General features: G+C 38.4%; 1 protein-coding gene across 1 annotated transcript; it reads right to left on the minus strand.

Annotated features, from left to right (window-relative positions):
* Positions 1-7878: 7878 nt before the first annotated feature.
* Positions 7879-10685, minus strand: LOC107769537 (protein TRI1). Its single transcript, XM_016588761.2, has 2 exons — positions 10273-10685; positions 7879-8328 (listed from the first exon to the last, which is right to left on the minus strand). Exons 1-2 carry the CDS (start codon positions 10567-10569, stop codon positions 8209-8211), a joined length of 417 nt encoding a protein of 138 aa, XP_016444247.1. The 5' UTR covers positions 10570-10685; the 3' UTR covers positions 7879-8208.
* Positions 10686-26647: the final 15962 nt, after the last annotated feature.

The following is a 26647-nucleotide window of genomic DNA, read 5'->3' on the forward strand; positions in this document are numbered from 1 at the left end:
AGCCTATTAATTGGACTACGAATGATGAGCCTACTTTATTAAGCTCAAGATGTCATCTTTCTAGGGGCCCAATTTGGTGTAAAATGACGTGGCATGCCAAGTCAAATGGAAGAGCCAATAGGATCGTGTCACGTGTCGAAATGACAAGACATGCCAAGTCAAATTAAAAGGCCAATGAAATCGCGTTGCATGTGCAAGTGACATGTTCTAACCAATCAAATGCGGCATCGTCACGCTTTAATCTGATTGGTCGGAAAGAATTTGTTCTCATCACAACTCTTTTCTCCCAAAATTATAAATAGGGATCTTCATAACTCAGAAAAGACACCAGAAATCATAACAAGAAGCAAGAGAAAGCTCGTGGATCAAACGCCGAAAATTTCTCCACAAGCTTCAAACTTCAAGCAATCAAGTTCAAGCTCAGAATGAAGAAAAATCAAGGTTCATGGAGTACGAGTTCAAAATAAAGTTCGTGCTAGTTGAATTCAAAATCATCGTCTGTGGAAATAATCATAAATTCAAGATCAAGCTCAAAAGCCTTGAATTTATATTAGAAAAGAAGAATCAGATGAATCATCGAGATTGTAACTCTCAAGTAAATCGAAATAAAATACTAAAATTGTTTCAATATTTTTTGGTCTTGGTTATATTTTCTTGACGCAAATTTATTATCGACAAATTCTAGCACACCTAATGGAACAATCTCTACATCTCATCTCAATTTTTCAAGCACCAAAGTTTAAGAACATCGAAATGGCTTCACAGAAAATCAACTCCAGATCAACTTCCCCTACGGTTGCTAATTCCAAGTTCGATGTTGATGTGGAAAACATCCTCGATGTTACCTTTGGAAGCTTTGGACCAGTTACAAGGAGCAAAGAAAGTTTTTTAGGACGACAAGCACTTCAAGAGCCATCCACATCAACCCCTATTTTAGGATCTTTATCCTCAAAAGGAGCAAGATCCTCTGCAAGCACGACCCAAAAAGGGAACGACATCGCCGAAAGGATCGAAAAGGGTCTTGCCCAACTTAGTTTATCTATGTCCAAGAAACCCTTCATGCAAACCGATGATAATGGCTTGAGCACTGGATCTACTCTAACCTCTATTAGTGTGACCTCTAAGCTACTCCATATTCTTCATCCTCTATGGCGATCATGCAAACAATGGTTATTGAAGCTTCTACCGTAAAAGAACAAGTTGCAAATTTGACAAAAACCAAGCGTCAAAGCACATGCAAGATCAAGATGCTAAACTTTTCAAGTTAACAAATAAATTGGATAGCATAGTAGAAGGAGAATCCACACAAACACCTTTAAATCTACAAATGTCACAAGAGAGAGGAAACTTCTCCAAAAAGCAACCAACAACAACCAATGAGATCCAAGTCTCCACTGAAGGTCTGATTCCCATTGAGAAATTGAAGGATTTCATCATGGAGGCTATCAAAGATAAGTCTGAGTCGTCGTCCAAATTATCTCTCGCATATATAAAACCGTATATACAAAGAATTGATAACTTGAAGATGCATATTGGTTATCAACCTCCTAAGTTGCAACAATTCGACGGCAAGGGAAATCTAAAACAGTATGTAGCGCACTTTGTTGAAACTTGCAACAATACTGGAACTTATGATGATTATCTTGTCAAATAGTTTGTTCGATCTCTCAAAGGTAATGCATTCGATTGGTACACAGATCTCGAATCTGATTCCATCGATAGTTGGGAGCAGTTGGAGCAAGAGTTTCTCAATTATTTCTATAGCGCAAGACGCACCATAAGCATGATCGAACTTACAATCGCTCATCAATGAAAGGATGAGACAGTTATTGACTTCATCAATCGCTGGAGGAGATTAATCCTCAACTGCAAAGACCGCCTTAGTGAAACTTCTAGAATCGAAATATGTATTCAAGGCATGCATTGGGGTCTTCGCTATATATTACAAGAAATAAAGCCCAAAATAGTTGAAGAACTAGCAACTCGCGCTAATATATGGAACTAAGTGTGTCCACAAGTGGAGATGAAGGGCTACCTGTCTTTGAGTCTTACGACAAACAAGAAGAAGAACAAGGCATCGAGGATGGGGGCAAGTTTTCATCCGAAAATGAAACCGAAGAGTCTATGCATGTCACTATGCTCATCAATGCACGAGCCTAAATTGCAAGTTATAATGCTCCTCAATGCACGAGCCTAAGCTACAAGTTATAATGCTCGTCAACGCACGAACCTAAATTGCAAGTTATAATGCTCCTCTACGCATGAGCCTAAACTGCAAGTTATAATGCTTCTCAACGCACGAGCCTAAACTGCAAGTTATATTGCTTTCTGGCACATGATCCTATATTGTATGTCATGAAGCTCCCCAATTTTGAACTAAGTTTTCAAGAAGTAAAGCTTTTCAAATTCGAACAAAGTCTTCAAGTTGTAAAGCTATTTAAATTCGAGCAAAGTCTTCAAGTTGTGAAGCTCTTCAAATTCGAGCTAAATCTTCAAGACATAAAGATCTTTAAATTCGAGCAAAGACTCATGCCGAAAGCTCTTCAACTTTGATCTAAATATTCAAGTCACGAAGCTCTTCAAATTCGAGCCAAACTTTAAGTTCCAAAGATCTTCAACTTTTAGCTAAATCTGCAAGTTACTTCGCTCCTCAACGCACGAGCCTAAACTACCGATTATAATGCTCCTCAACTTGCCTAAACTATAAGTTATAATGCTTCTTAATGCACGAGCCTAAACTGCAAGTTGTAATGCACCTCAAAATACGAGCTTAAACTGCAAATCGCTATTCTCCTGGACGCACGAGCCTAAACTGCATGTCATGAAGCTCTTCAAATTTGAGAAAAATCTTCAAGTTGTAAATCTCCTCAAAATACAAGCTTAAAATGCAAATCGCTACGCTCTTTAACGCAAAAGCATAAACTTCATGTTACTCTTGGCCTGTACAAGTATAAACTGTATACGGCCCAAAAAATTTTGCTAGGTTGAAAACCTCGAAATAGGCGGCCTAGGCAAAAGTTCGGACATTAAGAAAAAAAATTCACCTATTCTGAACTACGATATGACTTGATCCTCTTTACTAAGGTATATAGGCAGCTTAGAGTTTTATTCTAAATCAAGTCACATGAGTTCAAAAATATATGTCACCCCAAACATTGTTCGAATGAAGCATGATGGAATATAATCCACTTGATTGGAACTTAAAAAATTGGGCTTAGATGTATTCGACTTTGTGCCTTATCAAAGATTGATGGTTCAATGGTGGCAAGCCTCCACAACAAATTGGTATCTCTAATGGATGGAGGTAGTCTTTTAGTAGAAAGCCAAAATTTTCAAGTTGAACTCTTTAATGCCAAGTCAAATTGAATTTCTCTTGTCTACTACACCTTCAATTTGAAGTATTCAAGCCCTCCAAATCTTCAAGTTGAAGCTTTCAAGTCCATTGGTCTTCAAGTTGAAGTCCTCAAGTTTGTCGGTCTTCAAGTTAAGTATTTAAGCCTCCAAGTCTTTAAGTTGAAGTCTTCAAGTCTGCTAATTTTTCAAGTTGAAGTTTAAAAGTCCATCGCTCTTCAAGATAAAGCGTCAAAGTTCACCAAATCTTTAAGTCCGTCAAATCTTCAAGTTTGTCGATCTTTAAGTTGAAGTCTGCAAAGTCTTCAAAGTTTTCCAAGTGTTTAAGTCGAAGTCGTTAAGTCCACCAAGCCTTCGAGTTGACGCTTTCTAATTTTTCAATCTTAAGGTGGAAAAGTTGGCCTCTTTGTGGTTTTGTCTTTAAAAGAAACTATAATTTTTGAATCTTAAGGTGGACGTTTAAGTCCCTTTGACCTTAAGTCGGCCTCATAGTGGGTTTGTCCTCAAAATGGATTATAATTTTCCAATCTTAGGGTGCACGTTTAAGTCTCTTTGCACCTTAAGTTGGCCTCTTCGTGGGTTTGCCTTTAAGGATCTATACTTTTTCAATCTTAAGGTGGACATTTAAGTGTCTTTGCACCTTAATCCGGTCTCGTTGCAAGTTGATCCTTCTATACACTGTTGAAAATTTGTCCTTCTATATATTGCCGTGGATTTGTCCTTCTATATACCGTATGAACTTTTGCACCTTAAAATTATGCCTCCAATTTTCGTACGGGGATAAGTATCCATCCCTTTACACCGTGTGATTGCCCTTCCGATTTTTGAGCAGGAATAAGTATTATCCCTTCACCCCCTAAGATTATCCCTTTAATTTTTGGCAGAGATGAGTATCTCTCCCTTCACACACTGAAGTTACGTTCGGTTTTCAATCTCGAGGTGGGATCAGTGGCTAAGGCGGCTGTCATAATTAATGTAAATTGGGCTACTACAAGTTGACTCCTACTCAAATTAACAATGCTAGTCAAAGAAGGAAAGACCTGTTTCAGAGTACTACTTAAATTAAAAATTGTGGTGATACAAATGTACATAATAATTAATTGTAATGAATTCATATGTTCTAGCTACTGCCACGTATAGTAGATCAAATATGTGCTCCATTAAGAGGCCAATTTTAATGTCTTGCGGCATCAACTTAAACTGAAATTGCTTGGCTCAAGTAAAAAAAAAAAAGTTAAAGGATTAATTATGGCACATGGGATCTGTCAATATTTTGGTCCAGATAGAATGCTACTAAAGTATTCTAATCGCAAGAAAAAACATCGGCGAAGTCGTTTTCAAATTGTAAGAAGGAAAATACGAATTGTCGTCAACAAATACTTTTCGGTCTAGTCTTTTAAAGTTTATAGTATTTCACAAGCTTCGAAGTAGGGGTATTTATAGATAATTAAATTTTATTGAATTTAAATTCGTAAAATAATTTGGACTATATTTTAAATTTAAAATATATTAGTTTAAATAAATTTATTGACTAATATAATTAGATTAATTATATATATTCAATATATATAGATTAAATAAATAAGTCAAAATTCAGGAGGCTAGCCCACTTAATTGGGCTATGAATGAATAGTCCACTTTATTAAGTCCAATATGTCATCTTTCTAGAAATCCAATTTGGTGCCACGTATCAAATGACTTGGCACACCAAGTCAAATGGAAGAACCAATAGGATCGTGCCACATGTCGAAATGACAAGGCATGCCAAGTCAAATTAAAAGGTCAATGAAATCGCGCCACATATGTAGGTGACATGTTCTAACCAATCAAATACGGCCTTGTCACACTTTAATCTGATTGATCGGAAAGAGTTTGTTCTCATCACAATTCTTCCTTCTCGCAACTATAAATAGGGGTCTTCATAATTCAGAAAAGATACTAGAAATTAGGGGTGTACATAGGTCGGGTTGGTTCGGATTTTTCAATTACCAAACCAAACCAATTATCTCGGATTTTTAAATTTATAAACCAAACCAACAAAAATCGGGTTTTTCAATCACGGTTTTTCTCGGGTTTTTCGGTTTTCTCTTTATAGCATACAATTTATAATTTGTGCTCTAATATTTCTTAGGTCCTAATAGGATAAAACTATATAAGACGTTACCCAATAAAATAATACAAAATAATATGAGATGAGTCATTATTATACTAAAATACTCAACAAATCGCATAAGATAAATATTACTAATTAATAAGCCATAAAAGTGAGTTATGCATTTTCACTATCTAAATCAGTGCGAAACTAAAAAAAATACTATTGTCATTTCTAGTATTGAATTGAATTTTTATTGTTAGCATTAGTATTGATTTGATTTTGCTTTGGGCTTTATTTGAGTTACTAACTTTTATAGGATATAAAACATATTTGATCATTCAAAAGTTCTAAGTCCAAGCTTGAATATACATTAAAAGAGAGAATTATTAAAGAGTTTAAATTATATTTATAAATTACATTACAATAATTATTTTTATGCATAAAATATTATTAAAACTTGTATACATATAATGCCGAGTTGATTTGATTTCGGTTTGACTCTTTTTAGTTAAATCTAAACCAAACCAATTATGGTCGGATTTTTTTTTCCTAACACCAAACCAAATCAAACCAAACCATAGTGAAATTTTTTTTCTCGGTTTGACTGGGATTATTAGTTTGGTGCGGTTTGTCGGTTTTCTTTGTACACCCCTACCAGAAATCATAACAAAAAGCAAGAGAGAGCCCGTGAATCAAACACCGCAAATTTCTCTATAAGTTTCAAACTTCAAGCAACCAAGTTCAAGTCCAAGAAATCAAGTTCAAGCTCAAGAACGAAGAACAAATCAAGGTTCAAGGAATACGAGTTCAAAACAAAGTTCGTGCTAGTTGAATTCAAGATCATCATTCGTGAAAACAACCATAAATTCAAGATCAAGCTCAAAGGCCCTTGAATTTATATTAGATAAGAAGAATCACAAGAATCATAGAGATTGTAATGCTCAAATCAATTGAAATAAAATACTACGATTGTTACAATATTTTTCAATTTTGATTATATTTTCTTGACACAAATTAATTATCTACACTAGAATTGGAGAATCATTCTCGTTGTGATAGTAATACACTGAATACAGTTCATTGTTGGATTTTTTGAGAAAGATTTTTGCTATTTATGATATTGAATATGTTATATCATCATGTGGCTATAAGATTTGTCAAATTTTGTGATCTTAATCATTTCATGTGCCTAAGAAGTTTCTTATTAAATGGGTAAATGAGAAATTAAAACTTAAATTGTTTCCACATATAAGAAAATTCGTAAATCAGAACTTAGAATGTGGTGAAATAAGATCCCTCGATAAAAATAAGAACCTTTGGCCACATATCCTAAAGCTTCTCTAATGAGATTGGGCGACAGTACCTTCATCACTAATTAGATAAGATTAAAAGTTTACACCATGATAAGTGAAAACATTATTAACTATCCAGAGTGAAATGAAGAAAACATAACTTATGAAATATACTATATTTATTTCTGATAAGTTAAGAAACAAATAGTTGTATTATGCAGGTCTAGAAAACTATAAGAAAGAGAGACACGATTAGAAGGTATGTAAATATTCAAATAAAAATAATAAGCAAAGAATATAATTTATGTCCCAAAGAAATAACACAGCTCCCTTTGATGAATGATTTGCGTACAAATATTTTAGTTTCTTTTCCCGCAAAACATAGAGGAATTTCTTGGAGTTCAAAGAGACGAGAGTAATAGCCCGTTTGGCCAAGCTGCAAAAATCAGCTTATTTTGAGAAGTGTTTTTTTTAAAAGTGCTTTTCTTGAGAAAAACACTTTTGGTGAGAAGCAATTTGTGTTTGACTAATTAGTTTGAAAAGCACTTCTAAGCAGCAATTAGTGTTTGGCCAAGCTTTAAAAAACTGTTTCTAAGTGTATTTTTCTCAAAAGTGCTTCTCAAAAAAGTACTTTTGGAGAAAACCTATTTTTTTCTGTTTCTCCAAAACTGCTTCTGCTTCTCCTCAAAAGCACTTTTTTTCCTTCCAAAAACTTGGCCAAACACCTCAATTTTTTACCAAAAGTGCTTTTGGCAAAAAAAAAAAACACATTGGCCATAAAGAAGCTTGGCGAAACAGGCTATAATTCTCCATATTCGATGATTGGATAATACGTTTATTTAGAACTTAAAATGACAATAAATTCACAATCATCAACTTTATCACTAATAGAAGAATACTATAAAAAAAAGAAAAGGAAAACATAGTTTTGACAAGAGAAAGAGAAGAAAAAAAATGAAGAAATCCTCAAGAAGAAGCACTTTCTCTTTAATGGATCTTATGTGTCGCGAATTAAAAAGTTAGTCGGACACTCAGGACTAGTGAATTCCGAATACTAGAGGGATAGAGAAAAGGAAAAGGAAAAAACAGATCATTTCCTGATTTCACCACTCCATTTCAAAATTTGAGCGCCATTTGCATGTCGTAAAGAAAATAATTCACATTTTCAATGCATTTAACAGCATCAGAAGGTCCGGAAATGCCCCCGTACATCACTAGCAGCAAAAAGCGCAAGATTGTTAACACTTGAGTCATCAGTAATTTTGAAATGCAAAGCTATATGAAGTACTGAAAACCAAAACTACCAATCAACTTTAACAAAAGAGTGATCTTCACAAGTTTAAAAGAAACCAAGCTGAGCTAAATTGATCAGCAGCAATTTTGAGTCCTAAAAGATACTATATCATCCAATCTAGAACCTAATTTTACAAAGAAAAAAGAGTTTCCTTCCATAACTTCCCTTAACTTGTGTCACTTAAGAAAGTGAGGACTAATTAATCCCGCGATCTCAAGGAACCCGACGCGATCTCTTCCTCCAAAAATATTCTTCAACTTCTCATCACAGATTATGACCTTCTTGTCCTCGGGATCCTACAAAGATGACGCACAATATGGATAGTGTAAGTTATATATTACCATACTGCATAAGAAATATGAAAAGTATACATTGCTATATTTTGAATAAGGAGCCAAACCTCATAACAGAAAGAACCAATTTCTTCAAACTCAATCAGACAGTTTTCTTATCAACACAGAGGGAGAAAAGGTCAAATTACTAAAGCGATCCGCTTGAGTACATGGAAGGGGATATGACCAAATACTTGAGTACCTTTCGACATCTATAGTTGGAATAAAACTCCAAACCTTCGTAGAATACTTTAGATGATATTTAACCAGACACATGGAGTACAATCAGACAGCAAGAAAAGAACTAAATCAGCAATGTGCTTTGCATCAAACACAGGTGGTATATATTAGAACCTGAAAGCATATCCCAAGCATATCTGTCGATAAATATTCAAACATAAAAATGAAAAAGATACATTCTTTTTTATGAAGTAATGAAAAAGAATACATATGAAGAAGACTCCCATGAAACATCATATTTCACAGTAAGTTCATCAATAGTATATATATGGCAAGTATATAAATATCAAACAAATATACATCTTTCATACAAGAGCTAGAAAATACGGCCACAAGCAAATCGACAATTGATCACAAGAAAAAAGGGTGACATCATAACTATGGTCTTGGCTGAAGCAAAAGTAGCTATTTAGGCCAGCAAGAAAAGAACTGCTAATTCATACTTGAAAGTCAAAAACAGTAAAAAGTCTGCAATTCATCCTCAAACACTACACAACATACAACAAACGACACAAACATTATCATTAGAAAGTAAGCTCTAGAACATGTTACTGAATTAACGGTGTGATACCAATCGCACTAAGGCAAAAACGGAGCAATTATGATTCGACACAAGAGTGACTAGATGAATATTTAACCAACCAGTTAATAACATTGGAACACGCTCATTTAATACGGACCAACACGAACTCAAAGAGGTTAAAGAAATCATGTGAGTGCGCATTTAACATATAAACCAGAGCAGAAGTACTATATATGAAGTTATTTCAGAAATACAAGTGAAAAGAACATTATTTTAGACAACTGAATCATGCAATAACACAAATCTTACTACAACACAACCCAGAACTAACAAATTAATACACCTCATAAACCCTTAATCAAAACATTTTCTTATGAATACCCATAATCAACTAAGAAGCTTCTCATCCTTTCCAAGTGTCAAGAAGCATAACTAAAATCCCCCTTCGTGCTACTGTAACCACCGGTTCCAAACAATTTACAACACATATGTCCCAAAATCAAGCCAAAAAATCCCGTTAATGCAACTATAACAAAAAGAATATATATACATATAAATGATCAATCATCCAATCAACAACGCTCGATCCAAAATAGTTGGAGTCAACTATATTAATCTTCTACATCAATTTCACTCTATTTGGACATTTTCCCTCGAATACGGATAAATCAATTTATCATACCAAATACTTATAAATAATTACTCATCTTTTAACGCAAATTACTGATTCTCAAATTTTAAACGTTCTCTAAATCTCAGCACTTATTCCTATATTCAGAGGATCATAGGATGCAGTCTGTACCTTATCTGAATCCAGTAGCTTTAGCTCGGATCTATTATTTGTGCTAAAATATCCTCTAAATAAGTACAAACAATAGAATAAATCAGATGGGTTGTTGTAGAATCTCAAACTAGAGCGGCCTCTACCTGTATCGACTAATTTAACCAGAGAAATGAATACCAACAAACACTAATAAAATTAAAACCTAACGTAACAGTAGCAACAACAACTAAACTTTTATCCCAACTAGCTGGTACGTGTACACCATCATTTGCTTTCTAATTGATAAAGCCATCTATAGAGTGGAGTAATTAGTGGTACCTAATCTTATTCGAGAAGAAATTAAACATATCGAAAAGTATACCTGAAGGTTGTGCTGTTTGATGTAGGCCCAAATGAACTTGAGTGCTTGAGTACGAGGAATCTCCGGAAGGCCGCCGAGGAAGGCCTGCATTTCCGGCGAAACACGACGTGGCTTCATTATCCCTCTTGGTTCCCGCTTCTTTGGCTCCGTAGTAGCTGGCTTTGAAGAGGCGGCGAATGTCGCCATTCGCACACTAGGTAAATTACCACCAAGCCTAACAGAAGAAGACGAAGACTTAAAGAACGATGCCGTTTCAACAGCCGAGAAAGTGGAGAAGAACCCCAAAGACACCGCCATTTTTTGAAACTTTTGCTTTTGGATTTGCAAATTGAAGATGGGATTTTTTTTATTTTATTTTTTTTGACGAAGTGGATAAGAGAGGAGAAGGGCTTTCCTTTTTTCGTATTCGTATGGGAGAAACGTATAACCCCGCCTTTGGACCTCCTGCTTTATTGACCAAATTACCCTTATCCTCTGTTGAGCTTGGACCTTGTTGAAGTCTTGACGCGAAACTGCAAAAGGATTGGATTGGGTGATTCATTTGCGGGTATCAATATGGTAAAAATATTGAATTGGTCATTTAAAAATAGCTAGCGTTTGCAAAGTTATTGAAAAATAGTCATTATTTTGCTGCAACACAGAAAATTCCAGCATACCATACTGGAGATCGGAGCACCTGTGTATGAACTTCTAGCATATTATGTTGAAATTCCAACACGCGGAAAGTTCCAGTATTGGAGCACCAGTGCTCCATTCTCCAGCATATTATACTGGACCGGTATACTATACTGGAACTCCAGTGTAATATACTGGAGTTCCAGTATACTTATGCCGGAATTCTCGTATATTATACTGGAGTATTTTTCCGTTTTTTGAATAGTGTTTTCGTTCAGATTTATCTTTACATAAAAATTGGCTAAATTTCGATTATTTTTGAAATTATGGCTATTTTTGAATTTCTCCCATTAAAATGGCCCCCAACAGGTCAACCCTAATAATTAAAGATTTTAACGCTTAAGGATGAAGAAATTACTTACCTCTATTTCAATGATAAACTAATTATATACCTTTATTTCAATGATAAACTAATTATAATAAATATTTTATAATTAGATTTTAAAAACTTGAAATTGTGAGTTTTCATACACTATTAGTGTAAATTGTGTGGGTAGATATTTTTTAAAGTGGTATTTACTTTTTATCTAGCATTTCTAATGCTGAGCAAAAGTAGCCACTAGTCTATTAAAATTAATATGAAAAGACATTGTTACCCTTCCTTCCCAAACGAAAATAAGCCATTTTTAGATTCTTTCCTTACATCTTATGAACTCTTCTACTTGTTCCTTTTTCACTTTCTTTCTTCAATTCCTATTCTTTCAATAAATGAGGAATATTATTCTTAATATACGCCATTTTCAGATTCTTCATCTTTATCTTCTCCCGACTTGTCACAATTAATAGTCAGCATCTGCACTTTGTTTAGGCACCATATTTCTGAGTTATTACTTAATTAGAACTCAATTTATCTTCTTTTCTCCCAACAACTGCACGTAAACCCGTCTTCTTTGTTTACAAATTAAAATTCCTATAAGACACTATCGCCATATATGTTATTTTGTATTTAGTCCTTAACTTAGAGTTACAAGTACAGAAATTAATGATAGGTAGTCCTGAACTTCGAGTTCCAAGTTCAAAAGTTAAGGACATGTAGTCCTGAACACATGTCCTGAACTTAGAATTACAAGTTCAAAAGTTAAGGACAGGTAGTCCTAAACTTAGAGTTACAAGTTCAAAAACTAAGGACAAATAGTCCTTAACTTAGACTTACAAGCTCATAAATTAAGGACAGCTAGTGTGAGCACGTGATTTTTGCTTCACGAAAACTACTCCAAAAGAAATCAAAAATAAAGCAAAATTCTCTTGGTGTACAATTGTTAGGATTTGGTGGCATTTTTGATAATTATTTGTGTTTTGCCCGTAAATGTTTACCTTGTTGTAGTTAATTCAAAATATAAAAAATACATGTTGCATGCATATTTAGGATTTAATTATGCATTTAGGAATTAATTAAACCATCATTTGGCTCTAAAAGGAAAATCACAAAAATATGTGTTTATTTCTATTTGTTGTCATTGGTTGATTTTAATTTAAGGTTTTAATTTGTGTGTTAATTGTTGTAAGTGTTAATTAATATTTGTGTAGTTTTGTTTTTGATTTTACAATTTAATAAGGAATTGTTTTTAAATTAAATTAAAGAAGGAAAAGGAAAAGAGTTGAAAAAAAGAAGAAAATTCGGACTAGGCCAATTTTTAAAAGAGAGTACAGGCCCAAAAGTCACACGCCCTACCCGGCCCAGGTCTGTCAACCCAAAGACCACCAACGACGTAGTATAGGGCAAGAGCTACATCGTTTTGATGGTGCCCGGTCCAGTTAATCTCAAAAGACAAACCAAACGACGCCGTATTGGCATTTTCCATCTGGACCGTTGATCAAACAGATCTAACGGTCCAGTTCAGTTCTTTCATTAAACTAAACGACGCCGTATGGTTGTATTTGATCGGGGCCGTTCATTGCTTTTGATCTAATGGCTCCCAGGCCTTCCCTCATGACCCGACCCACTCCCATCTGAGACCGACCCAATCCCCACTCAATCAAAACGGCACCGTTCCTTTAAATGAAGAAATCCTGGCCATCAATCTCACTTGATCCAACGGCCAGGATCCATCCCTCCCCTCCGTATATAAGGCCAATTCTCACCACACGCCCCAAACCAAACACCCCCGCCTTTGCCCTGTTCATCGTCTCTTTCAGAGACGGACCCCAAACCCTAGCCGCCCTGAAATCCCTCCGTTTGAAAGCCGGCGACAACGACGCCGGTGACCACCACCTTAACACCCTAAGACCATCTGACCACCCCCGTTCCAAATATGTTACTCGTGTGGTTCGAATCTTTCCCCATCTTCTCGAATCTTCATTTGAAGATTCGAGCCAAACGGAAACCTACACCAGCCAACCCCAAACTCACCCCAAGGCACCCCCTAACCACCCTCGTTACAGATCTATTGGTTGCTCACCTCGAATCACCCTACAGCTTCTCGAATCTTCAATCAAAGATTCGAGCAAAACCTAAACCTACCCCAACCTACCCCAAACTCACACCAGATGTCCACCAGGCCTCCCTCATACCCTAAATAACTTTTGTTCCTTCGAATCTGACCAGAACTGTTCGAACCCCAAATCAAACCCCCAAGAACCCTAGCAAACAAGAGGGTGAAATCTGTCCCAACTAAAGGAGGGTTTGGGGTCTAACCGACTTTAGTCGAAGTGTTCTCAGTTGAGAACACTCGATTAAGGTCAGTTCGACCTCAAAAAGTTCGAGTTTGAGTTCGATTCAGGGTTGTCCATGTCCCGAGTTCTAGAGGTATTTTCCATTTCTTATTTGTCCCAGTTTGTGTTTGTTTATTTTGTTTATCTGTTTAGTTTAGTTTTTATTGGTTTTTCAATTTCTTTTGTCGATTGTCCAGTTCCTCTCCCTCAGACCTTTTATTTGGTCGAATTTGTTTCTGTTCGTTGTTAATTATAGGTTGTGTAGTCGATTCGAATAAATTCGTCGATTAGTTTAGCTTTATTATAAATCCTTGTTCTTGTCATTGCTACTTGAATGGCCTGATTATCTATTTTTGAGTAATTGTTGTCAATTGTTGTAGGCAATCGTTTAATCAGTTATCATCGATTAAGTCTAGTTTTATCAGTAGTTTCGTAAAATGATTTAAGGTCGAATGTTGTGTGTGCTTGATCTATGGACATTTAGCTTCAGGGCATTGTCAATAGGCTGACAATGAACCTGCATTCATGCTCATTTTTGGTTTAGTTTCAATTTCAGTTATAATGATTCTGTTGAGTTCTATGTTGTGATTCAAATTCAGTCCATGAGATTCAAGGGGAACTCAACCTTAATCATTCAGTTTGTTAAGAGAATTGGTTATAGCTGTTAATTAAATTAGTTTTGGTTAATTGTTTGTTAAACAGATTTCAGAATTAAGGTTTTAATACAATTAAATAATTCTATTAGGAGGCAGTAATATTAAGGAGTTTTCAGGGATGATTTAGGAATGAAATAGTTAGGATTATATTTTAGTATTAGTGCTTTGTTAGTGGGGTATTAATTAATACACTAATGGGGAACAAAAGGGAATGGGGGGACTGAAAATAAGGAAAAGCTTCCTTAGTGGGATTTAAAGTGAAAAAAATCAGATTTTAGTGGAAAATTCTAATTTGAATAAGGAAAAGGGTCGGGCAGTATGTTTGAGAGGGGGGCAGATTTGTATAAAAGGGTGTTGGGGACTGACTTTTAAACCTGGGGAGAAGAGAGAGAATTTGAGAAAAAGACTAAGAAAAAAAGAGGGAAGAAGACTAAAAAGAGAGGAATTTTGGAGAGTTTAAGAGTGAATGAAAGCTGAACTTTGAAGAAAGAGAAAACATTCATAGTTCAAGTTAAAAACCTGCTAGATTTTATCATCAAAATTCAGTAATTTTAGAGTTGAATAGGCTGAATTTTAAACACCTAAAAGTTCAGTAATTGGAGAAAGTTAAAAAAGAGGGTTGAGAGATAAAACAAAACTGAAAAGTGAAGTCTTTCTTCCACTGTTAAAAATCAGTGCCAGTTTGCTACTGTATCCTTGAAGCTTCAAGCTTCTTTTCTTTGAGTGTTTGAAAACCAGAAAAATCTACTGTTCTATCGCATTTCTGAATACATTCTGTTTCTGCATGTGATTGCTGGTGGTATTTCTGGTTTTATTCCTGGGTTTCTGGTGTATCTGTGTTGCTGTTTGGTACTTATGAAATTGCAACTTGTGGTCCTGAATTTGCTGTTGGTTAAAACTGTTCCATTGGTTGTGTGCTGGATTTCTGCTGGTTTTAATCTGTTTCTGGGTTGCTGTTGCTGTTGTTGTCTGCTACTACATTTCTGCTGATCTTCCTTTTCTTTGCTTCCAATATCAGGTACATTTTCGAATCAATACTGATGTGGCTGTGAGATGTGAAAAATGAAATGAAATGCTAGGTTGTTGGATGAATTATTGTTGTACCTATAGTTTAATAAGATATGTGACAAGTATTTATATAGTTTAGCTTTATAACTCAACTGGAATGCATGACGTAGTCTTGTATTTAACTGGAACTGTTTGGTTTTCAAACTATAGTTTGTAGTTGTCAATTACAGATTCCATGTAGTTAAATATGTAATTTGTAGAATGAACAAATAAGTTAAGGGATTAGTGGCCAAATTTCATCTCCAACTTTCTTTTTATATTTAAGGCAAATTTTAAATAGGCAGTGTTTGATTCCGTTAGGCAGCATATAGGCCAATATTCGAATCCATGTTGATAACATTTCCTAGCCATTAATTCCAATAGTATAAATCAATTTTAGGAATGTTAGTTTAAATCAATTTGGAGAAGGGTTAGTTTGTTATATCTTGACAATTTTGTATTCATTTGGTAATTTCAGCTTTAGTAGTTCGCTTATAGAATAAAGGCACGAAACATTTCTCCATTTTTACAAGTTCGAGTATAAATTACCGTTATCATCTATCCTAATCCAACAACTACTTGTCAAGCATGTAATTAATTAAGACTTTTCTCGTTTCTGTTAGAGACAAATTTAATAGAAATGTAGTCACTTTAGGATTGCCCTTTAAAAATAAATGAGACGAGCATCGCCAAATAAAACGCAAGCTGCGGGGCCCTCAATAAATGGTTAATAATTAATTAGACTTCGGATAGGCCGTTTTAGCAAGATTTCACGGCCTTCTCAAAAAATAATAATGTGCTAGTCGCTTTAGGTGAGCCTTTTAATAATTTACTTTCTTAAACACGGGTGTACATTGATGTGACCCAAATCCAAATATCAACGAAGTCGAAGTGTGTCGACGACCACGGGTGCATTGATTGTGACGTGGTTCGAGATACATTTTCACAACGTTGCAATTCATTGTAAAATAATAATAATAATAATGAAAGCGTTAAAGAGTTAAAATTTGCGCATAAATTCAACATGTATAAAATCAAATAAATAAGCCGAATATGACAGTTGAGCGACCGTGCTAGAACCACGGAACTCGGGAATGCCTAACACCTTCTCCCGGGTTAACAGAATTCCTTACTTGGATTTCTGGTTCGCGGACTGTAATACAGAGTCAATCTTTTCCTCGATTCGGGATTCAACCGGTAACTTGGGACACCATAAATCTCCTAAGTGGCGACTCTAAATTAAATAATAAATCCTATTTTCAATTGTCCCTTAATTGAAAAAACTCCCTTTACGCCCCTGCGGTGTAGGTAAAAAGGAGGTGTGACAGCTCTGGCGACTCTGCTGGGGACAACACCAGAACCACTGGTTCAGGGTTCAGAATTCGAGCTTAGATGAATTGTTATATTTGGCTTTATTTATTATTTGATCTTATTAAATGTTTTAGCCTAAATGTGCAAAATGATGCTTTTTACTGCTTTGATATTATTTGAATTGTACATATAAACTGTGCCAAAACCTTCTCTTCTTACCTCCGGGGATGTGCTTACTGGTTGAGACTCCCTATTCTGTTAGTGTCATACCCTAAATAAAAGAGGCTCGGAAAGTTTCTAAGCCGGCTGGCCTTTTGGTTCCCGGAAAGGAGCTCCTTCCTCAACTCGAGTTGTCCGCTCGGGTACACTGTCTAGAACATATACCCAGGTTGAACCTAGAATAACTTGACTTCATGCCGGATCCCTAGTAGGAACGTTTATTTGCATCATGTTGCATTTGGCTTAGGGGACTCAACACAGGGGTTGGGTCCGTCTAGGACAAGCAACCTGAAATGAAAAAAAGACCATCCTGCTGCATCTTGTTTGTTTTGCACATTTATTTGTTTCAGATCTGAATGCTGACCGGCTTCTGAAATTAGGGATTTTGAAAAATTGTGAAAAAAAAGAAAAAATATAGCAGTGTAGGGAGATAACTACTTATTGTTTTAGAAAAATAAAACCAATGTCCAAGTAGTGTCAAAACCCTGCCGAAATTTTGAGGAAAAAAAATTCTTTTTTTAGTTTGATTTATTGGAAAAGAAGGGAGTATTGTTTACAAAGTTTAGTTTATATGGGGCGAACTACGCCGGTTTGATTCTCACAGGGCGTGAGATACGTAGGCAACCCTCGTCGGGTCCAACCTCCCATTTTGCAAAAAATAGCCCAAAAATGTCAAAAATTTTAATTTTTCGTCATAGAGTCGGGTGATGTCGTTTTTATCAAAAATAGCCGAATGTTCCCAAAAGGGACGCCGGAAGGCTGACTTTGTATAAATGGCCACTTCTGGCATTTTTTTTATTATTGATCGGTTGACTCACACAACCTTAAAACCTTTGTCCCTGAAGTGCTGAAAGGTCGTGTTCGGAAAATCTGGTCTTTCTTTTATGAAAAATAATCAAATCATTTTGAGTCAAATAAATTTTTTTTTGTTTAATCACATTAATAAATGTGCATAATGAGCACGACTCAAAATGAACCTTTTTCAATCATGAATAAAATCCCCCTCCAGTTGCGGCTATGGTGGAATGATTTAGGCAAAGAAGGGCGAGACGAAGTCAAGAGACATCTGAAAGGTCTCACGGGTTTGTTGGATATCAGGCCTCGAGGGGATATAATAAGGGAACTTGTCACTTACTGGGAACCTGCGCACAATGTCTTCCACTTTACAGAATTTGAACTCACCCCGACTTTAGAGGAAATAGCAGGGTACATCGGTAGTGCTGAGGTTCCGTTGAGGCGTAAATACCTGGTTGCTCCAAGAGCCATAGCGGTGCACCGGTTTTTGGACTCGTTAAAGATAGTCAGAACGATCCATAACCCAGACTTGGCAAAAGGGTTTTGCACTCTGAGCTTCATATACCAAAGATACGGCCATATAGGAGGATTCGACAAGCCAGAAAACAAGTTGTGCAACAAAAGTAACCGTCGAAAGTGGGATGAACATAGATGGGTTGCTTTCATGATAACCATCTTAGGTCTTTTAGTGTTCCCAAGAAAATATGGGAATATTGACATAAAGATAGCTGGGGTCGTCAGTACGTTGCTCACTCAAGATGATAGCACGCTTGCGCCCATGATTGTATCTGATATCTTCCGAGCTCTCACGGCTTGCAAAGCCGGAGGAACTTTTTCGAAGGGTGTAACTTGTTATTGCAAATGTGGATGACCGAACACCTATGTCACCGAGCCCAGTTCCTGAGCGATGGATCTTCTGAGAAAACCTGCATAGAGGAGTTCTACACCAGAATTAATGAGGTCTGCCTACCTGAAGGAGTCTCGGCATGGACCTCATATTTTTGGACCCTCAACGCCAATCAAATACAGTGGACACTGGGATGGTTACCGATCGACGAAGTCATATATATGCCAGCAGCTAGGCCCCATTTTCTATTGATGGGACTTAAGAGCATTCAACCTTATTTGTCGTATCGGGTTTTGAGGTAGCTTGAGAGGTGTCAGATAGTGCCGAAAGATGAGGACCTGAGCACCCAAGTGATTGAGATCAGTTCCGATGGCCAGTTTCCTGAAGCAAGGGTCCGCCAGATTTGGAGCCAATGTCAATATTTGGAGGCAAATACTTGTGTACTGAATCGGGCAAAAGGGGAAGTTTCACCCGGATATTAGGCTTGGTACAAAGGGGAAGTGTCGTCTGGAAGGCCGTCTAAAAGACCTCACCTTCAAGAATTTGCCAAGTCCTCACAAGAGCATTGGGACTGGTTGGCAAAGGAAAAAGAATATAGGGCCACAATAGGCAAGTTGAAGCAGCAGGTCATAGATCTTCAATTTGAAAGAGAAATTCATACCGCGGCCGATGAAGAGGACAGAAAGAAATCAGCCCAAGAAATGACTCCCTTAGAGCTCAAAACCAACAAGTCATAATGGATGCCGACAACCAACTGAGAAGCCGTTCCGATAAAAGGTTGATAGCAAGGTTAAGAAATCACGTCATTGAAAGCCGAAAAGACTTGGAAAGATCCGAGACTAGCATAGCAAGAATGTGATCCAGATGGGCAAAAGGTGCAGCAGCGCGGAAAAAGCACCTATGGCAAGTGAGAAGGGATTATGAAGGGAGCATTGCAATATTAAGAGAAACAAATTCCACTCTCAGATATCGGGTCTTTAAACAAACCCAAGATGCTAGAACGGACTGGGAGCGCTGCTATAATTCAATAGCCCGAATGGAAGAACAAATGGAGAGGTTCCAAGATCAGCTCGTTGACAACACTCAAGTATTGGGATTAAAGAATCAATGAATAGAACAGTTGTGTATGGAAAGGGATAAAATCAAGGGTAGGATCGATGAGATTGGGCACTACATCACCATGAAGTGCCTAACATGTGAAGAAATGCCCTGTGATACCCTTTTTGCCTCAGTCATGGGTTATATCCACCGGATCAGGGAGGAATTAAAAAGCTTGCAAAGAGGCCTGGCACCAAAGCCCGCGGAAAGGCCGAACGATGCTTCGCGGGCACTAAAATTCAAGGCCTTAATGTATCCCTAGTTCAAGTCCACACTTGTTTGTTTTTAAGAGTCTGTTGTCTACCCTTCTGTTCTCTTTTCATATCAAACAATGTTAATAGTGTGGAGTCTATATTTTGTTTGTTTTTTTTTCAAATGGGTAGCTTGTAATAGCATATTTTGGTAATAAAATGCAAAATTGCGTCTTTACTTTTACTTATGGCAGAACTACGCCCGGTCTGATTTATGCGGGGACATGATACGTAGGCAATCCACATAAGATTCGACCACCACTAAAAGATAAAAAGAAAAGGCAAAATGAATAAAAGAAAGGACATAAGCCGGAATGACGCATGCAGTCAAAGCAAAAACATGTTAGAAATGGTTAAACTGCCTAGGAACATTGCATTCCCCAATGTGAAAGTGCAATATATGTTAAACTCTAACGCTAACAAGTTTGTTGTTTATATCAGAGAAAGAGATTTCAAAACAGTTAGCTCGTTAGAATGTTCTGGAAGATTACCATTACCACACAAGATCAAAAGGGCCCATTCCGAAAAGTATATCTGGATCGGACAAAAGTGTTGAGGAGGAAAAAATGGAGATGCAAATGATGAAGGAGGAAGTAGACAGGTTGAGACAAGAGATAACTGGGATGCACCTAGCCTGGGCTAAGGGACAAACACCATCAATACTTCCTCTTACTCCTACCCTTTCACCAACTTGGACTCCGGAACACCCTTCCACTGGTTTATCAACGAGCTTCCCCATTGCCCAATACTATCAAGGGGAAACTTCCTATAATCCCCAAGCTTCACCACCCAAACAAAACCCTCCTCCACCAGCTGTTCCTATTTTTGTGGCACCTCCACCCGCCGCATTGCAAAAATCATCCGATGAACCAGTGTTTCAGGCTCACGACAATCAATATTATCCTTCTGAACTCACCTTCAAATCACCCGAGCCATACGCTTACACCCCTTACCTTCAGCTCCCGACAGAAACTGAGAGGCCAGCTAAGAATCCGGAGCAGGACGAAGTGCTTCGTAAAGTGAAAAGCCTGGAGCAATCCTTCAGGAATATGCATGGATTGGGCAGCCAAGTCAGTGTGTCTTATAAAGATCTGTGTCCCTTCCCCGATGTTCAATTGCCGGCAGGTTTTAAGATGCCAAAGTTTGATCTATATGAGGGACATGATGATCCCATGACGCATCTATGAGGTTTCTGTAGTAAGATGAGAGGGGCAGGTGGAAAGGATGAGCTGCTGATAGCCTATTTCGGTCAAAGTTTAAGCGGGCCCATATTAGAATGGTACACGAGGCAGGATCCTAGCAGGTGGTATACCTGGGACGATCTAGCATAAGCGTTTGCAGGTCATTTCCAGTATAACCTTGAGATCGTCCCCGACCGTCTCACACTGTTAAAACTTGAGAAAAAGCCTGGAGAGAGCTTCAGGGAATTCGGATTCCGTTGGAGAGAACAAGCAGCAAGAGTCGATCCGCCAATGAGGGAAGGTGAAATGGTGGACTACTTTTTACAAACGTTGGAGCCAACTTACTTTGGTCACCTGGTGACGTCAGTTGGTAAATCTTTCAATGAAGTAGTAAAAATGGGCGGCATGGTTGAAGAGGGACTCAGATCCAACAAGATAATGAGTTATTCGGCGATCAAGGCCACAACTCAGGCTATCCAAAGCGGCACGGGAGGTGCGGTCGGGAAAAAGAAGAGAGAGGAGGTTGCAACAGTCGAAGCAAGTACTTGGTCCAGATCAAGAGGTCCATCCCCTCGCTACCAACCCATACCCCATTACCCAAACTATCCACACAATCCATACAACCCTCCACAACCTTATTATCCACCGCAAGAGCCACATTTCTCCGTCCATCACGCCCAAACTTACACCCAGCCTCCGGCTCGCCCACAATGGCGTACGCCGGCTCCCCAACATACATATCCACCTACACAAAACACATATCCACCTCCACAAAACACATATCCACCACCAAGGGCCTACAGGAATCCTTCAGGGCCAAGCTTCCGCAGAAATCAGGCTTTCAGGAATGAAAGGATGCAGAAGCCAAGAACATTCACTCCGTTGGGAGAAACCTATACTACTCTGTTCCACAAGTTGAGGCAGATAGGCCTATTAAGTCCTGTTGAACCCAAATTGCCAAATTCCCTTCCCAAAAATCTGGACCACTCAGTAAGCTATGAATATTGTTCGGGGGCTCCTGGGCATGATACTGAGAAGTGTTGGAAGTGGAAGACTGTCATACAAGATCTTATTGACACAAATAGGATCGAGGTTCAGGCACCAGAGGCACCCAACATTAATGAAAACCCATTACCGATGCACCATGAGGCCCACATGATCGAACTAGTGCACGAAGGAGGGAAACTTAAAACACCCTTACAAACAGTAATGATGATTCGTGCCAGTCCAAACGAAAAATCGACCAGTGAAAAGGCAGTGGTACAGTTGGGAAAGGTAGATGACAAGCCATTTGTGGTAGTGGGGAAAGGTTCGTTTGTTGCTGCGAAGAAGCCAGAGTCAGTCAAGGCAGTGCTGCATGGAGTATCAAGCACACCAATGTTAGTGGCGAAGGGAGTCCACGTAGAACCAGTTGTTATCAGGCCAGTCATGCAGTTGCCGATAACAAGTGAGAAAGCTGTGCCATGGAGCTACAGTCAAGTGACAGTGATGCATAAGGGGAAGGAGGTTGTGGAAGAGGTATTCCGCTAGCCGCAAAATATTATGAAAAAACCTTTCTATGGTAACAAAAACTTTTCCATAAACAAAAGTAAATATTAATAACGGAGGAAGAAGCAGAGGAGTTTTTGAAGAAGATGAAGGCACAGGACTACTCAATTATAGAGCAGTTGAGGAAGACCCCAGCCCAGATTTCGTTGCTATCCTTATTGATCCATTCAAACGATCATTGTCAGGCCTTAATGAAGATTCTGAACGAAGCCCATGTCCCGGACAAGCTCTCAGTGAACCATTTGGAGAAAATAGCGCACAAAATCTTCGAAGTAAACCGAGTGACATTCTCTGATGATGAGTTACCGGTAGAGGGTACAGAACACAACATGGCACTATACTTGACAGTAAAATGCGAAGACTCGGTGGTCACTCGAGTACTAATTGATAATGAGTCAAGTGCCAATATCTGTCCGTTGGCCACTCTGAACAAACTAAAGGTTGCTAATGATAGGATCCACAAGAACAGCGTCTGCGTCCGAGGTTTTGATGGGGCGGTACTGATACAGTGGGTGATATCGTACAGGAATTAACCATTGGTCCAATCGAGTTCACCATGGAATTTCAAGTGATAGATGTGGCGGTGTCGTATAATCTTCTGTTGGGACGACCTTGGACCACGCAGCCAAAGCAGTGCCTTCTACACTGTATCAGATGGTCAAATTTGAATGGGATAGACAAGAGATTGTGGTACACGGGGATGACGATACACATGCCGTTAGCGATGCCATTGTGCCCTTCATAGAAACCGACGATGACAAGGGCCCATGGGTTTATCAGGTTTTTGACGCAGTCTCAGTAGACAAAATTCCTAAGGGTGGGGGCCATCCACTTCCCAGAATCACAGCTGCAACCTTTATGATAGCCTCAGAGATGTTGAACAACGGGTTTGTACCAGGAAAAGGTCTGGGGATTGATCTGCAAGGAATGGTCCAGCCAGTTTCTTTGCCCAAGAACCTGGATACTTTTGGGTTGGGATTCAAGCCTACCGCAGCGGATGTAAAGAGGGCCCACAAGTTGAAGAAAAGAGTCTGGGTCCTTCCTAAGCCAATCCCGCGCCTATCCTGATCATTTATCAAAGCAAGGTTCAGAAAGTTGTCGGTCCCGGAAGTTCTCGGACCTCTGATCGGGCCAGATGGAGATTTGAATGAGGGCTTTGAAAGAATGTTCGCTGATGTCAACATGATAGAAGCTGGAGAGGGTTCCAGTAAGGCAGGCATACAGTTTGTGGGGCCTAGGTCCAATGTCAACAATTGGACAGCTACTCCTCTTCCTACTTGGAGGGAGTCCTAGTAGTTGGCTCTGATTTTCTTTCTTGTTTTCTGGATTATTCCAGGGTTGTAATCCAGATTCCTTTTATTATTGCTCAACAAAGTGTGAAACCTTGTTATCCCATAATTCAATAAAATGAAAAGTTTCTTCTTCATTCTTTATTTTATTTTATTTTTAATTTTTGTTTCCTTTTTTTTTTCTTTGTCTGAACAGTTCTCTTTATACTGGTCTTAACGACATGGCATGCACAACGGATCTTCAACCTAGTCTAAAAGATCAATCTGATTCCGAACTAACTATACAAGAGGTCGATTATGATAATGAATCGGAATACGATGAGGATGAAGCCTTCGAGGAGATAAACAGAGAGTTAAGCCAGTTTGAAGAAAAATCCAGGCCCAACTTAAATGACACAGAAGCCATCAATTTAGGGGGTGCTGTCGATATCAGGGAAACTAAAATAAGCATCCACATTGCACCAAATATCAGGGAAGAATTGATCAAAACACTTATTGAGTTCAAAGATGTTTTTGCATGGTCATATGATGACATGCCGAGGTTAAGCACGGATTTAGTAGTTCATAAATTGCCTACCGACCCGGCATGCCCTCCCGTCAAACAGAAGTTGAGGAAGTTCAAAACAGATATGAGTGTGAGTATTAAAGAGGAAGTAACCAAGCAGCTGCAAGCAAAGGTTATTCGTGTCACTCGATATCCTGATTGGTTGGCTAATATGGTGCCGGTGCCAAAGAAAGATGGGAAGATCAGTATGTGTGTCGATTACCGCAATCTGAACAGGGCAAGCTCAAAGGACAACTTTCCTTTACCCAACATTCATATCTTGATCGACAATTGTGCTAGACGTGAGATCGGATCTTTTGTAGATTGCTATGCTAGGTATCATCAGATTCTGATGGATGAAGAAGATGCGGAAAAGACGGCATTCATTACGTCGTGGGGAACTTATTGCTACCGGGTAATGCCATTTGGTTTGAAAAATGCTGGGGCAACGTACATGAGACCGATGACCACTGTGTTTCATGACATGATCCACAAAGAAATTGAGGTGTACGTGGACGATGTGATCATAAAATCCAAGCATCAGGAAAACCACGTAGCAGACTTAAGGAAGTTTTTCCAAAGGCTTCGAAGGTACGATATTAAGCTCAACCCGGCCAAATGTGCATTTGGAGTTCCATCTGGAAAGCTGTTGGGATTCATCGTCAGTTGGCGAGGTATTGAACTGGACCCGTCAAAGATCAAATCTATCCAAGATTTGCCACCGCCAAAGAACAAGACAGAAGTAATGAGTCTGTTGGGAAGGTTGAATTACATCAGCAGATTTATTGCTCAACTCACAGCAACTTGTGAACCCATTTTTCGGCTACTGAAGAAAGATGTTGCGATAGAATGGACGGCGGAATGTCAGGAGGCATTTGACTAGATCAAAGGATATTTATCAAATCCGCCTGTGTTGGTTCCACCTGAGCCGGGGAGACTGTTAATTCTTTATCTAATGGTCCTGGAGAATTCGTTTGGTTGCATGTTGGGGCAACACGACATTACAGGAAGGAAGGAGCAAGCCATCTATTATCTTAGCAAGAAGTTTACAGTGTATGAGGTTAAGTACACTCAACTCGAGAAGACATGTTGCGCCCTAACTTGGGTGGCCCAGAAATTGAAGCATTATTTGTCCTCATATACTACTTATCTCATTTCACGCTTGGATCCACTAAAGTATATTTTCCAGAAGTCTATGCCCACAAGGAGGTTAGCGAAATGGAAAATATTACTCACGGAGTTTGACATCGTCTATGTGACGAGGACACCCATGAAAGCCCAAGCACTGGCCGATCACTTGGCTGAGAATCCTGTTGATGAAGAATACGAGCCGTTAAGGACGTATTTTCCTGACGAGGAAGTAATGCATATAGATGAGTTGGAATTACCTGAGGAACCAGGTTGGAAGCTTTTCTTTGATGGAGCCGCAAATGCGAAGGGAGTTGGAATAGGAGCGGTACTTATTTCTGAAACAGGACGTCATTATCCTGTTACGGCTCAGCTGCATTTCTATTGTACCAACAACATGGCTGAGTATGAGGCATGCATTTTGGGTCTGCGACTAGCTGCAGACATGGATGTCCAGAACGTTTTGGTCTTGGGAGACTCGGACCTCCTGGTGCATCAGATTTAGGGTGAATAGGAAACACGGGATTTAAAGCTCATACCATATCGACAATGTTTGCACGATCTGAGCAAGCGATTTCGATCAGTGGAGTTCAAACACATCCCAAGAGTTCACAATGAGGTTGCCGATGCATTGGCCACTTTAGCATCAATGTTGCTCCACCTAGACAAAATTCATGTTGACCCGTTGTACATCCAGGTTTGTGATCAGCATGCCTATTGCAACATGATAGAGGAAGAAGTGGATGATGAGCCATGGTTTTATGACGTCAAGGAGTACCTCAGGATGGGTATATACTCGGAGCAGGCCACGGGAGATCAAAAAAGAGTCGTTCGGTGATTGTCAAGTGGATTCTTCCTCAGTGGAGGAGTGTTGTACAAAAGAACCCCAGATTTTGGATTGCTGAGATGTATAGATGCCAGTCAAGCCACGACAGTTATGACAGAGGTGCATGTTGGAGTTTGTGGGCCACATATGAACGGATATGTATTGGTAAAGAAGATTCTTCGAGCAGGATATTATTGGCTTACTATGGAGGGTGATTGTATCAATTTCGTGTAGAAATGCCATCAATGTCAGATACACGGAGATTTGATTCATTCTCCACCGACAGAATTGCATACAATGTCAGTGCC

This window comes from Nicotiana tabacum, chromosome 18 (assembly GCF_000715075.1).
Source record: "Nicotiana tabacum cultivar K326 chromosome 18, ASM71507v2, whole genome shotgun sequence".
Classification (NCBI taxonomy): Eukaryota; Viridiplantae; Streptophyta; class Magnoliopsida; order Solanales; family Solanaceae; genus Nicotiana; species Nicotiana tabacum.